The sequence below is a fragment of the Astatotilapia calliptera genome, chromosome 19 (assembly GCF_964374335.1).
Source record: "Astatotilapia calliptera chromosome 19, fAstCal68.1, whole genome shotgun sequence".
NCBI classification, from domain to species: Eukaryota; Metazoa; Chordata; class Actinopteri; order Cichliformes; family Cichlidae; genus Astatotilapia; species Astatotilapia calliptera.
This window is the reverse complement of record NC_137440.1, coordinates 9,069,673-9,084,559: the sequence shown is the minus strand read 5'-3', so window position 1 is coordinate 9,084,559 and position 14,887 is coordinate 9,069,673. Positions and strand designations below refer to the sequence as shown.

The following is a 14,887-nucleotide window of genomic DNA, read 5'->3' as shown; positions in this document are numbered from 1 at the left end:
AACGGAGGACGGGTAGAATCTGTTTCCACCTTCAGGTTTCTGGACACCCACATCTCCCCTGATCTCACCTCCAACCTACAACACCATCGCCGTGGTAAAGGAGGCCCAGCAGTGGCAAGCACGTCCTCGGTGTCCTGAGGAAGAAGAACCTCAAGAAAGCCTTCATTTGTCACATGCAAGAGGGAGAAAGTGGGAACGCCTTCATCAAGAGCCAGATGAAGACCTGGACCAGGACCTGCTGCTGCTCCTCAGTGGAGAGCGTGCTCTCCTGCCTGGTGTTTGGTGCTCAGGGGCCACGACTAAGAACAGGAAGGCAGCAGAGAGGGTCATTAACACCACCCAAAAAAGCACTGACTGCCATCTGACACCCCTGGATGGCATCGCCAGATCCTCCTGTCTCAGGTAAACCAGTGAACTGCCCACCGCCCGTTGGACCCTCTGAATTCAATTCAGTCAGGTCGCACACCTCCAGACAAACAGCTTCTTCCCCTGGGGGAAGACTGTTATCAGACGGTTATCCCCCCCGACACACATTGCACCCTGCCCACCAACCAATCTGAGCCATGGTGTGAGTGACCCTCATCACTCAGGTCACTTGCACACAGACTGTTCACACCAAGTTTCTTCTACCTCAGGATATTAAAGTTTCTTGAAACAGATGCTGGAGCCTCTTTTTGCCTCGGTTTGTCTTCACACACATTGGTGACCCACACCTGTGTCGAAGATCGAGTCGCCACTGTGGACCCCGAGACATCAGTGACAGCAGCAACACGCAGCAAAACCGCCAAGTGACATCATGTGGCTACGCTATTATTTCACAGGCAGAGAGTTCCTTTATTGATGACCTCATCAGTGACGATAAAACAGGAAGTCTCCGCAGAAAAACTTCACAATAAAACAAGTTTGTTTTCTGTCAGTTTTATTTTCACACAAACATTCAAAACTTTAAAGTGTGCAAATGAACCGAACGACTCGCACGAATTCTGTCGACGCTCGGAAACCCACCAAGGCCACAGAGCAGCCAGTCCGCACCGCCGGGCTCTACAGGAGTCTGCTCTTTATGTAGTTTCATCCGGTCTGATCAGGTTTTCGGACTCCTCTGTGGCTGTAGTGGATTTCCTAGCATGCCTCTGTAAACGGGTAATAAAAGGAAGTAAAGCTCGATGCACAGCATCAGTAACGAGCAGCAACAACGTCCTCATAGTGGCGGCCATGTTGGCTCTGAGTTCTGTCACCACGGTGACACTGAGTCATTCACCCCCCCACCCCCGCGCGCACACACACACACACACACACACACACACACACACACACACAGTTTTGTAGTCCACCAGTCAATAAAGTTCACTTTGACTGGCTGCTTCCTGTCTCTTCTTCTCCATCTTCCCATCTCTGATCCTTCCCATAATCCTTTGCTCTGCCAGGTGCGCACCGGTCACACGGTCACAGGTCAGGAAGGTCAGAGGTATCCACGGTAACCTGCCGGTCAAACCAATCACCACAGGTTAATTCACTCATCGCTGAATTTATCAATACATAGGTGGGGTCTGTAACCCGCAGGACACGCCCCTCACCTTGATGAAGATGGTGTCATCTTTAATGTAGGTCCCCGTCTCCAGGACAGTCTGCGACACGAACAGCGGGCAGCCGGACGCGATGTTCATCTCGGCCACCGGACGGCGGAAACTGCTGCTGTTCGGGTCCGGTTTGAAGGCGTCGCCCAGGTGCTTCCTGGAGGGACCCTGGTCCATCAACATCAGGGTCACCTGACAGACACAGACCGCATCAGAACACGCTGTTCACGCTTCTGCGGTTAATCACACAGGAAGTGAGGTGTACCTTTTGTTTGAAGGGCCAGGGCAGCAGGGCATCGTACTCGCCCCTCATCACCACAAAGAACAGCGACAGGTGCGTCCCCTTGCCCATGCCGTCTCCGTTCAGGTAAACTCGAGCACACATCTTGTAACCGAAGTATCCGGTGTAAAACGGCTGCGAGTACAGCGACAGCGTCTTCGCTGCCACCGCGTCCTGTTTCCGCCTTTTGTAGTCGCGGATCTTCCAGATTAGAGTCCCGTTGTAGCTCGCCGTCTCCAGCACCTGGAAACGCAGGTCCATGTCAGCCAATCGGATCTCGTGGACGCTCAGCATGTCGTCATGGCGATTCAGCTGAGTCTCCAGGGATGCTGCAGAGAAGAAGACGTGCACCGGGAGTTATTGATTATCAATCGACAAACAGCCGTAGCGTGCCCTAAACCTCTGGTGTCTGAGACTACAGCCCGTCCCCAGACCCCAACGGCGGTACAGAGAGGCCGTTCTAACCCAGTGTGTGTGTCGTGGATCCGGATCCGCCGCGTCCACCTTGCTCCAGAGCGGCGAGCCTCGTCCGTACGCTCTCCAGCGTTCCTCGCAGGCTCTCCACCTCATCTCTGAGCAGACGGAGAGAATGCAGCTCCAGTTCCACCTCCAGCAACTTCTCTGAGTGAGAGCTCATTAGTTTCTGTGGAGAGAGCACAGATTAACGTGATGAGCGTGTCTGTGGACGGTGGGAGGAGCCCACGCTGTCAAGAAAAAACCACCAGCGAAATGGCGGTACCTGCATGGTGGCGAGTTTCTGCTCCATCTGCCGGTTCTTCTCCCTCAGCTCCTCGTTCTGGTTCTCCAGCTCCGACAGTCGGCTGCTGAGCGCAGGAAGCACCTTGTACCGCTCCATCAGCTCACCTTTCACATCTTCCACCTGGAAGCAGAGAGCGCTCAGGTGAGCGCGCGCCGCACTTTCTGAGGAAGATGTGAAGTGTTTTACGTGCCACCGTGGTTACCTTGTTCTCTAACGACAGGTTCCTGTTTGCCATCATCTTCAGGTGTTCGGCTGCGAAGGTGGACTCGTGCTGCCTCATGTCCTGGTTCAAACCCTGAAACACAGCACACGCAATATTGCAGTACATGCATTATGAAGTATTAATACAGGTGTATAACTGCAGTACTGTGGTACATGAGCCACAGGTCTGCCACATGTTTAGTGAGAATGATGATGAAACTACCTTGAACGTGCAGCCGTAGCGGTGGAACTGACAGCTGACCTGAGCTTTGGGACAGTCATGCTGGTGACCCGAGAGCTGAAACAGCACAACATCAATAAATCAATAGATCGATCGATCACTGCGATCGGAAAAGCTGAAAGCTGAAGGGTGCGAGTGATCCGGGAAAAACTGGGTCAGCACCTCGCTCCGGGGCAGGGAGGCGAAAGAGCAGTGGTTTGGACACATCACGGGGAACGCCGGACAAACCGTATCTTTGTGTTTCTGAAAAACGTTTTTAAAAACTTAATTTTTCACAAAAATCACCAAAAAGCAAGAAAAAGAAGCCAAACGCTGCCCGCGGCTCACCTGCAGGTCTGTCAGGGGCATCTTCGTGCTGCAGAACTCGCAGGTGGTTTCTCTGTGTTTGCATTTCCAGCTCAGGTGGTCGGGAATCTCCTTCCTCATCATCCTCTCCTTACACTTTCCCAGCGGGCAGGGAACCTCGAAGAACGGACACACGTTCAGGTGGTCCTGCAGACACACAGGTGAGGCAGGTAAGTGAATTTCTGCTGTATGCAGAGCAGCCAATCAGAAAGCGGGATTTTCAGGTACGTGTGCTCACAGGTATCTGCTGCAGACTCATCTGCTCCTGACAGCCGTTCGCCTCGCTGCGGCAGTAAACCTTTAGCGACATGATCTCCCGGTGGCAGCAAACGTCTTTGAAGATCTGAAACACAAAGCACAGCCTGATCAATCACACAGCCCGACGAGTGATCACAGATTGCTCAGTAACTGATCGGGAATCAATCACAGACCAGTGGGGCTGTCAACATTAACATGCGTTATCCGTCGCCAGGATTAACGCGATTAAAATTTTAACCAAATGAACCCATCGGAAATGCCTCTCTCAGCGTATTTGGGGCAGTTTGTACAAAGTTGGTCCATTCTGCGCTCCAGATGGCTTCATCATGTTAAAACTTTATTCATAAACACAGATTAACAAATGTTAACGTTGACAGTCCTACTGATCAGTCAACAACGTGATCTCTGCTGTGATGTCACTTCCTGCCCACCTTGTCTCTGAACAGTGGCTCCATGTCAGCCGGACACACCGGGTTTGGACGACTGCAGGAGAGAGGACACAAAAGTTAAACGCTGACACCTGCAGGGTCGAGCAGGAACTCAAATCGACGCAGTGTTTCCCCTGAGTGGGAGTGGCCTGTCTCACCTGAGGATGTCGCAGATGCAGCTGTTACAGAAACGGTGTCCACACTCGGTCTGGCGGGGCTGACACAGGACCAGCCTGCACGCCTCGCAGCAGTATTTAGCTTCTGGAGTTTCTACAAAGTGATCTCTGAAGCCGCCATGAAGAGGCAGGAAGCCTGCGGGCACACCTGAACACACACCTGAGGTCAGAGACACACCTTACCGAACCTGTCCTCAAAGAGGATTCACACCCTCCTGGCTTCAAAGGCCTGACTGGGTCTTAAATAACCTTAGCCAATCAGATCAGCCACCGTGTGTGAATCCTACCTAACAAAGATTTTTTTTTGAAACTCGTTACCTTGCTGAGCGGTGGGCTCACTGGAAGGCCACAGATTGGCTGGGCGGTGAGAGGGCGGGGCTGCCGAGAGGGGCGAAATAAGGGAGGGTGCCACCTGCTGGAGGGGAATCTGCACCTCCCTGCCGTCAGCACTCCTCCCCGCGGACATGACCTGAGGAAACATTAAAAGAAACATTAGAACCCAACAACTGAGTCCAGTCTGCACGTGCTCAGTGGAGTCCAGCAAGGGGCGAAGCCTATAAATAGGAAAGTTGACAGGTCACATGTTAATTTAATTAGAAAGTGCAGCGAAAACAGGTGAGAACAGGTGAAGGAGAACAGGCAGTGAGCTCAAACATGGGAGTTTCAGCTCCACTGGTTCAGACCAGTAAAACCAGTAAACAATCTGAAAACCTTCATACATGATTTCATGATCCAGCCTGAGATCTTTCCAGAAGGTCTCAGAACTTCCACATCAGTCTTTGTGATGTCACAGGTCAGGTTTAACCATGTACTGCGGTGCGGTGCGGCAGGTCATTGATGACGAGAGAAACGGCGACCTCAGCTCGGACACTCGTGATGTCATGAAGCCCAGTCGCTTTTCTTTCCAAGCTCCTCAGATTAGCATGACCTGGTACCTGAGAACCTTCACAGATATGTCAGAGTGAGTGTCCAAAGATCAGTTGGTCTTCCTCCGAACATCTCAGACTTAGGTAGGTCCTTCAGGTGGACCCTCGGGTGAATCCTGTAGCTTCTGGCTGAATGTCACGGGAACCCCGTCTCCGACCGGTCGGCATTCACAGTTTTTCCTTTCGTGTTTTCGTGGATCCTTTAAAAGGGCCGATGCTACCTGAACCCTCGATGGGTCACCTGATGACCAGGTGGACGTTTGCGATTGAAGAATTACATTTTGGTCATGTTGGAACTCCTCGTGTACAGTGTGATCAGACATTTAAATATTACACTGACCTTTAACCCTCACAGCAGACGTCCGCCATGATGTTTGAGCAGCCCTGGACGTGAGTCCAAATGTTAAATAAAGGAAAAAGGTTCAGATACTGAACCATTAAACTGAGGAATGAATGCATTTCTCTCTCAGTTAAAAACATAAAGAGGATTTCAGAAAATGAACCTGTTACTCTGTTTTCTAAGTTCATGAAGTTGACGGTTGGATAACCGGCTTTAACTCCAGTCAGCTGCTCTGAGCTGACTGACGTGCAGTTTGGGGTTTTTCCTTAAACATGTGATGTTTCAAAAACAGCCACAATGGAAATGACCTCAGTGTTCTGATACTCACTGCAAAAAAGTACTTCAGTACCACAGTATTACACTATTGCTGTATCACAGTACTGCAGTATTCTATTCTATTTTATTTATACAGTGCCAAATCACAACAACAGTCACCTCTGTTCATCTGGACGTTTGACCGCTGCCCCGACAGCACAGACGGCCAAACACGCAGACCGAGAATCCCGGTCACGGATCGGACGCACGATGAGGAACAACCAGACTTTCCGACATTTGTTACAGTAACCTCGGTGTGCACGCGTGGTTTACCATCATTTCCTGCTGTTCGGCTCTGACGGGAAACCCGCCCACTGCAGCCTCACACACCTGACGAGCTACCTAGACGGTAGTTCGTCAGGTGACATGAGATGTGCCTCCTCAGTGAGGCGGTGGCGCTGGCGGGGTTTATTTACCTAGCTTATGTTATGTTATCAACTCACGAACATTCAAAGAGCCGACGCATTTTCAAAACACAAACAGTGAAATCTGGTAAAAAATGAAAGATTTGAACATTTGAATAAATCCAGAAAGAGGATCCACACACTTCACACAGGAATTCTGGGTAATATCAGAAGCATCGGGTCAGCTGACACATGAAAACCTGAAGTGAGAGCTTTCATGACCTCACACACAGCTGTGACCTTTAACCTCCACACACACACACACACACACACACACACAGAAACAGAAACACACACTTCCTGTCAGGGATGCTGGGGACTTTTCCATTCACTGCATCGTCAACACACACACACACACACACAGACACAAACTCATCCCTTTCAAAATAAAAGCCCCAAATGAGTCAGTGGCATTCTAAGGCTTGAGTTAGAGTGAAAGCTCGTCACTGATGTGCAATCTGGATCTGCCAGATGTGTGACATCACACCTACGTGTGTGATGTCATGCCTGTGGTTAACGGGTGCTGCGACATGAAGCAGGTGACTGCAGTCGTGACTGAGCACTTCTCAGAAAGAGAAACTGGAAGAATTCACTTCATCACAGGGGTTTTCCTCAGAGCAGCTGATGGAGGATCAGTAACCTGATGATAGCAGTCTGCGCCCAGCAGGGGGTGCCTGTGGAGGGGCAGGTGTGGACTCACTTGGGTTTATTCATCATCCCTGAAACAGAAACATCTGGATGACAGCAGATGTTTCTGAACCTGCAGATGTGCTTCAGCATTAACAGGACCTTCACACATGTCCCAGTTACCCAGTGCTCACCACCATCATCATTATCACCACAACCAGCATCATCATCATCGCCACTATCAGTACCATTTATTTAGATAGCAGCAAAAACACAACAGCAGCCATGTCAGGTGCTTTAATGGCCCTTTGTGAGCAAGCACTTAGCGACAGAGGGAAAGAAAAACGAGCTTTTAACAGGACGAAACTTTCAGCGGAAAGCGGCTCAGGGAGGGGCGGCCATCTTGGGGTGAAGGGAGGATTCTTATCATCGTCTGCTCAGCTAAACACACCATCACTAACACCCATGATCTTAAATTTTGACACGTATAGTGCTGCACAGCACCTGCCCTGCTGAGCAGCTTTTTCTCATGTCTGTCTGACCTGTACTGGAGCGTTCTGGGTAATGTAGTCAGACCCTCTGGGTGTTTTCTGGATTTTTCTGATGCCCAAATAATGATGATGACATGGTGTTAACATCTGTCTCGTCCAGGTGTTTCCTCAGCGGGATCCCGTCAGGCCGCCGTTAAGACACTTATGGGTGACGATCAGAGGTCAACCTGAGAGCTCCTGCAGGCTCACCCTGGGTCACCTAACAAAACACGCTCCGCCCCGGGGTATGCTCAGTGTCAGGTTACAGGTGAGACCTTTGATTCAGATGTTAAACATCACAGGGTTTTATTCTCTCAGTGTCCCAATCTTCTCAGACCATCAGCGTCACCTGCATGTCCAGGTGTTTTCATCTGAATAATGGTTTGTTCTGTCAGCTGACGATCAGCTGCTCTCTCACAGGTGAGCTAAAGGTGAAACTAACCTGATAACCTGCCTGTCCTCAAATGAGAAACCACCTGGAAACTCCACATCGGAGGTGGTCTGAGGAGTACTCTTAGTACTTTTACTGCCTTACTATCCTGCTTACTCTGACAGTACTTTGGTGTTTACAAATAGTAAACAGTAACTCCAAGTTCACGTGACCTCACACACACCTGTCCTGTTAACCTTCCCATCACATGTTATCGACACACAAGCCATAATCGATACCAGGAACTGATCCGCGGATCAATAAGAACAATAGAAGCAACAGACTGGGCTCGTCCTGTCTGTGCTCGATTCTTCAGGTCTGACTGTTTTTAGCTCTGCTGCTCTGATCAGGGCATCAATCAAGTTACCGATCGAATTATTGATTTTGTTACTGATCCGGTGGGCGCGGGTGTAAACAGACGGAAAGCCGACGCTAGCCGACGTTAGCCTGTTAGCTCGGTGTGATCGGTAACGGGGATTTTAATGTAAACACAGCTAGCTGTAGCATCTCCTCCAGCCCGCTAACACAGCTAACATGTTCCCGCTGCTCACACCGAGTCTCCTGTCAATACCGCATCTCTGGTATGTCTCTACTGTGTGTCTTTATTCTGTTTCTGCTCTCTCGGACTCACATGAATCTCCTCCGCAGGCCACAGCTCCTCAGGACTCCCCGGGACCTCCTTCTCGGCGGTTCCTCCGCGGACTCTCTGCGGGATTCAAACCGTCAACCTGCCGCTGTGTCGGAGCCTCCGGGCCTGGGACGGACTCCTCATGGTCCGGTTTCGGGTTCAGGTTCTCCGGCTGAGTGGTTTGTGTGAGCAGACGATGCTGGGATCAGTTCAGAGATCCAGCAGCAGGACGGGCTGAACGCTGGAAACCCCCTCCGCTGCTTCCGCCCAGGAAATCCCCCAGCTGCCCGGAGCCTGCAGGGCGGCGGCGGGCCGCAGGGGGCGCTGCTTCCGCCACGTACAGTTTTCTTTATTTGTTTATCAGGCCTGTCGGGGTGAACGAGAAGCTCACAGTGGCGCTGAGATGTTAACAGGTACGAAAGGGCAGGGCAGGAGCATGTTTTAGTTCATTAAGTCAAATAATTTCAGTTTAGTGTTTTCAGCTCATTCTTGCTTCCACTGATGTGGGCTTTGACCTTTGCATTTTTACGATTATGAACAACATAATCATTTAATTTACCAGAAAGTCCAAACTTGTTTCCTCTGTAAGCACTCATTACTGATGCTCTGATTACAGATGCCTGTAAAATTTTCAGGCATCTGTACTTTACTTGAGCAGCCTATTTATTTTTCTAACCCTTTTTACTTTAACTCCCTACATTTTTAAACAAATATTTGTACTTTGTTCTTCTTACATTTTCAGAAAAGAGACTCATTATTTTAGGTTCATCTATAGTTTATACTCAGAGATAACCTGGGCAGGTGAGTGCAGGTGCCGGTACTTCAGCATCTCGCTAGCTCTACAGAAGAGGAGCGAGCATAAAGGGAGTAACGTTTTTAAGTGTCAGGTAATTTGAAATGCAGTGTTTCTATGAGCTCAATAAACATCAGCAAACACACAAACTGTTTGTGTGCAGTTTGTCTCGCAGTGTGTTGCAGCTAAAGGTCCAGCTGACATGTAAATCATCGTGTTTTTAAATCCATACATGTGACATTATGTTTTTCACATTGTGAAACCTGCTGCTAATCAAACTGAGGCAGACAGTTATTTAAAGGCTGCATGAAAATCCTCTGCAGGATAAACAGGTTAATTTGTACTGTGATGGTTTAAAGTAAAGAACAGTGTGTGACTGGTGCACAGTGGCTGTCTAATACAAAGACAGCATGAACAGCAGACTGTCAGTGTAGAGGATGGCCAACTGATGAAACATCTGCTCACATCTGGCTAAATCCAGGTATGTACATCCAGAAAGAGCAGCAGGTCAGCTGATCACAGCCTGCACACTAAGACAATCTGCTGGAATAGAAATGATTGTGAGTTTGATTATTTTCCCCACACTGAGACAAAACAGCTGATTTTAAGTTCCCCACCTGCTGAATCCACTTTAACCCCTGACTGTACACATTTGCTGTTTAGAGGCAAAGTCTCCCTCCACAATGGAGGCAACAGGAAATAGAAACATATTTTTATTTTCCTTCTTTTTCTCTGCTCATGTTCAAAGACTGATTCAAGTTGAGTACATTTATTAGAGTAGAAATAGAAACTGAAGTAAAGTTTGTATTATCATTTGGTAACATTATTTATTATTACATTAATACATATATATCACAAACCCAAAACCCTGGATGACCAGCGAGGTCCAATCACTCCTCAAAGTCCATGACGCCACCTTCAGGTCAGGCGACAGAGCTCTGTACAGGGCTGCTCGAGCTGACCTGAAAAGGGGAATTTAAAAAGCCGAGACAGACCACAAAATAAACATCGAGTCCCAGCTGTCCAGCAACAACACACGGGAGGTGTGGCAGGGCATACAAGACAATACACCACAGCGGCTACACTGTGAAAGCAGAAAACCTGAGTGTGCAGCTGGCAGAGGAAATAAACGGCTTCTTCACCTGCTTTGAAACACCAAAACAGCAGCACTCATCTGCTTCAGCCCTGCTCCCATCCTCATCCTCACCTGGTTCCTGCACCACTCAACTCACTGTAATGGAGCACAATGTCAGACGATTCCTGAGGGTCCTCAGGAGGTACAAGCTGAACTCCAACCTGCTGCTGACCTTCTACCACTCGTCCATTGAGAGCCTGCTAACATACTGTATGACAGCAGCTGCACTAAGGCAGACAGAGTGAGGCTTCAGAGTGTAGTCAAGTCAGCACAGAACATCATCGGCTGCCCTCTCCCCTCCCTGATGGACATTTATTCCTCCCGCTGCCTCAGCAGAGCAACAAACATCATCAAGGACAGCTCCCACCCTGGTTTTAACCTGTTCAGCCTGCTTCCCTCAGGGAAGCGCTGCAGGTGCATCAGCACAAAGACCCACAGACTCAAGAACATTTTCTTCACAAAGGCCACAACCACCCTGAACTCACACATGCACCGATAACACAGCCCCACCCCCCATTTCATTTCATTTATATGTTTTTCTGTTAATACTGTTCATATTTGTACACACGCGTACAAATGTGTGTTTTTAGAGTAAAGCCAGTTTTGGAAAATCATTCAAACTGTTTCCACTGAAAGAAAATCGTCTCCACAGTTTGTCTGTTCTTCACAGCTCCTGCTGTATGGCTTAAAAAAGATCTCTTATTAAGCTGTTGAACTGTCAGCAGTCAGTGCTGGAAAATATTAGAGTCAAAACGTCTTACTGATTTTACCGATTCTATTTCACATTTTGTATTTTACATGCTATATTTACAGATTCTGTTTTATGAATTCTACTTATTGATTGCATCTACTAATTCTAATTATAGTGAGACTGCAACTAAAGATTATTTTGGTGGTCGACTGATCTGCCAATCCTTCTTTGATTAGTTGATTATTCAGCGATTCTGTCAGTAACTCTCATCTGTCCTTCCTGTGGACATAGCTCCTATTCTAGGCTCCAGGACCTCTCCTGCTCAGGTCTGCCCACCTGTGAATATCGCCCCACAGCAAATTAAAATAATGACCCAGGAGACATATGAATTTGAAAAGACTCTCATGTATTTTTAACATTACTCACTTGGACTGTCAGAATAAAATGAAATAAAATATCGGGTGATATAAATTAAAGTGATAGTATTTAGACCAAAAGTAATGTGCGAATAGAAAAGTAAAATTTCAAATAAAGCTTCAAATTAAATCAAGAAGCTTTTATTTTCCAGTCCAAAATAACATGTTTCCAAACGTATGGATGATTTAGTTCTGGCCATTTACCATTTACCATATACCATATATCTTTATTATAAGGTGTCTTTAAAGGATATCTAAGATGAGCCTTGTCCTGCTGTCTGATGGTCATTTTCCTCATCTGGTTGGTTGTCATAAATCAGTTCTTCTGCTTTGGTGTTGAAGCTCTTTGGTCCTTCTGCAGTTTGACAGAAACTACAACGCTGGCTCAGAAGATGGAAAAACCTTTTCTGGTCTGATGAGTCTCAATTTCTTTTCTTTTTTTTTCTTTTTTTTTTTTTTGGCCTGTCCCGTTTGGCTCTTTTGCCATCAGAATTGTTGTCTAAAGGCAAAGAAAGATGCCCAAGTCTCAATTTCTGCTGCGACATTCAGATGGTAAGGTCAGAGTTTGAAAGCATGGATCCATCCCGCCTCAGACAGTTTTCTTCAACAATGGTGAAATAATTAACTGAGGTTTGGTGTCAAACACAAGCAATGTTTCCTCTAATGTTTCACGTGTCTGAGCGAGCACACAAACTCCCTGAGCGTCCCTTGGACCACTGTGAGCAACAGCAGACATGTGCACTGTGGTCACGCCAGCATCAAATCCATCCAAGTTACATGGTTTAAAAATAATCAAAATACAGCATTTATATTTATGTTACACTACTTTTAATTAACTGCTTTAGCCCACTTACAATGAAAATAAAATAAAAAAATCTTGTTCATGACCTGTAGCATGTTAACACTATTGGAAGTAAAAATAACTTGAACTCTAATTTTAAAAACACAACTTTATTTTTTCTTCTTTTTTCTTCTTCTATAAAGCTCTGACTTGTATTATGAGTCTGAGGTCTGGGAGAGAGTCTGTAACTCTCTGTCTGCCAAATACAGTAAATAATGACCAATACTGCTGGCAATTCAATCAATCAATCAAAGCTTTATTCGTCACATGCAGGTTGCCCTGCAGTGAAATGGGATTCCCCCCCCCCCCCCCCCCCCCCCCCGACCTTACACACACAACACAGACATTACATGGGAATACAAGTCGGAGAGCGGTAGCGTTACCGAAATGTACACTACAATGGGAAAGTACAAGAGGAAAAAAAGAGACCTCTACTCATGCTGTGCTTCCATGGTAGGACAGCAATTAATTACATACAGTGGCTTGCAAAAGTATTCGGCCCCCTTGAACTTTCCCACATTTTGTCACATTACAGCCACAAACATGAATCAATTTCATTGGAATTCCACGTGAACGACCAACACAACGTGGTGTACACGTGAGAAGTGGAATGAAAATCATACATGATTCCAAACATTTTTTACTAATAAATAACTGCAAAGTGGGGTGTGCGTAATTATTCAGCCCCCTTTGGTCTGAGTGCAGTCAGTTGCCCATAGACATTGCCTGATGAGTGCTAATGACTAAATAGAGTGCACCTGGTTTGTAAAAGTGCTGCAACTTCAGTGGTGTGGAACTGGTTTAGCTTTCGTCCGTCAGATACACAACAAAGCACTATTTTTGGTAGAGCATGCTAGCGGGCCGTTGTTATTACCGTGTTGTTTGGAAAATACGGCACACTTAAAATCAATCCTTTGATTTTTCTGAAAGTCGACAGTGCCCCTTATAATCCCGTGTGCCTTATGTATGAACTCTGGTTGTGTTTACTGACCTCGAAACGATTTTATGTACACGGCGCTCGAAAATCTGTCAAATGCTTTAGTACGACTTTGCTAAGCTACGAAGCCGCACCACTTGATGGATTGTCGGAGCATTACGGCTATCATAGGCAGGAGCCTCGCGGAGTGATACGTACTGTGCTTCAACATAATATTACCGTATTGTGTGTGTGTAACCTCTTTAAGTTTTGTGGATATTTAGTGTGAATGCTTGAAAAGCATTCACAGTATTGTTCTTCTATTCTTTATTATTATTTTTTCACATTCCGTACATTTTTTGGACTATCTCCTTCAAAACCGTTCAACTTAGAAAAACCATTCAAACACCGTTAGATTCCTCTTCTTTTGGACATGTGTGCTTGTATTTTTCTCATTTATATTTTTAAAGTTATTCAACTTTTTTCAACAAAAATTTCCCATGTATTTCAATGGAGAGACCCTTTAAATTTTCATTCAACTTACTCCTCTTTAAACTGTATCTACTTCCACATACATTGACGTAGGGCCTCCATTCAAACTTTAAAACGAAGCCAAGACTATTCAACTTGTATTTATCTTTTCAATATCTATTATACTTTTTCTTCAGTTCCAGTTTAAGTTTCATGCTTTTTTTCAGCCGTTTCAGAGTTTATAATGGGTGTGTATGGGACGGAATGTTGGGGCTAGAGTGAGACAGCTCAACTGCTAGAGTGAGAGGAGGGGGAAATTAATCGTAAAATCTTTTCTTAAAACTGCTGCTGTGTCCGCAGCGTTTGCTCTACAGGTATGATTTTACCCTCAAAACGTAGCCATCGCTGTCTTCTTTCATCCAATGTGTTTATTATTGTAATAGGTGTTATGGTTCTTTCATAAATGTCACCAATGCACAGCCTTCTCCCTCCAACTCTTCCATAGACTCTAATGTTAAAAGGGCTCAGAAACTTTGTCTGAAAATCAGAAGCACAGGCTGTCTTTACACTGTCACCACGTCCATATAATAAATGGTAAATGGCCTGTATTTGTATAGCGCTTTTACTCTTCCCCCCTAGGGACCCCAAGGCGCTTTACACACCCAGTCATCCACCCATTCACACACTGGTGGAGGCAGCTACAGTTGTAGCCACAGCCGCCCTGGGGCAGACTGACAGAAGCGAGGCTGCCATATCGCGCCTTCGGCCCTTCTGGCCCACACCAGTAGGTGGTAGGTGAAGTGTCTTGAAGTGTCACACAACGACCGAGACTGTCCGAGCTGGGGCTCGAACCGGCAACCTTCCGATTACCAGGCAAACTCCCAACTCTTGAGCCACGATCGCCCCGAACTCCACAAGCATGAAAACTGAGAATTTGGTAGACTGGACATTGCTGGTGCACACCGTGAAATAATTTTGTCAATACGACTTGTACTTTTCATTTGGGAACGATTTGTTTTGGGCAGAGTTTTCTGTTCATTTTAAGCAGCAGAGTGAGGTGCATGTCTGTGTGCGTGTGTATGGAGCCATTGGGTGCAGTCACTATAGCAACTAGGCTCACACCTGCCTGCTTAACGAGCTCTCTCTCACTCTGCCAAGATT

General features: G+C 47.0%; 1 protein-coding gene across 1 annotated transcript; it reads right to left on the bottom strand.

Annotated features, from left to right (window-relative positions):
• Window positions 1-902: 902 nt before the first annotated feature.
• On the bottom strand, window positions 903-8,752 carry traf3 (TNF receptor-associated factor 3). The gene is made up of 14 exons (XM_026151303.2): window positions 8,467-8,752; window positions 4,582-4,732; window positions 4,246-4,411; window positions 4,091-4,142; window positions 3,640-3,744; window positions 3,384-3,548; window positions 3,219-3,299; window positions 3,039-3,113; window positions 2,817-2,909; window positions 2,594-2,734; window positions 2,320-2,497; window positions 1,840-2,183; window positions 1,575-1,766; window positions 903-1,479 (listed from the first exon to the last, which is right to left on the bottom strand). Exons 2-14 carry the CDS (start codon window positions 4,727-4,729, stop codon window positions 1,444-1,446), a joined length of 1,776 nt encoding a protein of 591 aa, XP_026007088.1. The 5' UTR covers window positions 4,730-4,732; window positions 8,467-8,752; the 3' UTR covers window positions 903-1,443.
• Between the last annotated feature and the right edge of the window lie 6,135 nt (window positions 8,753-14,887).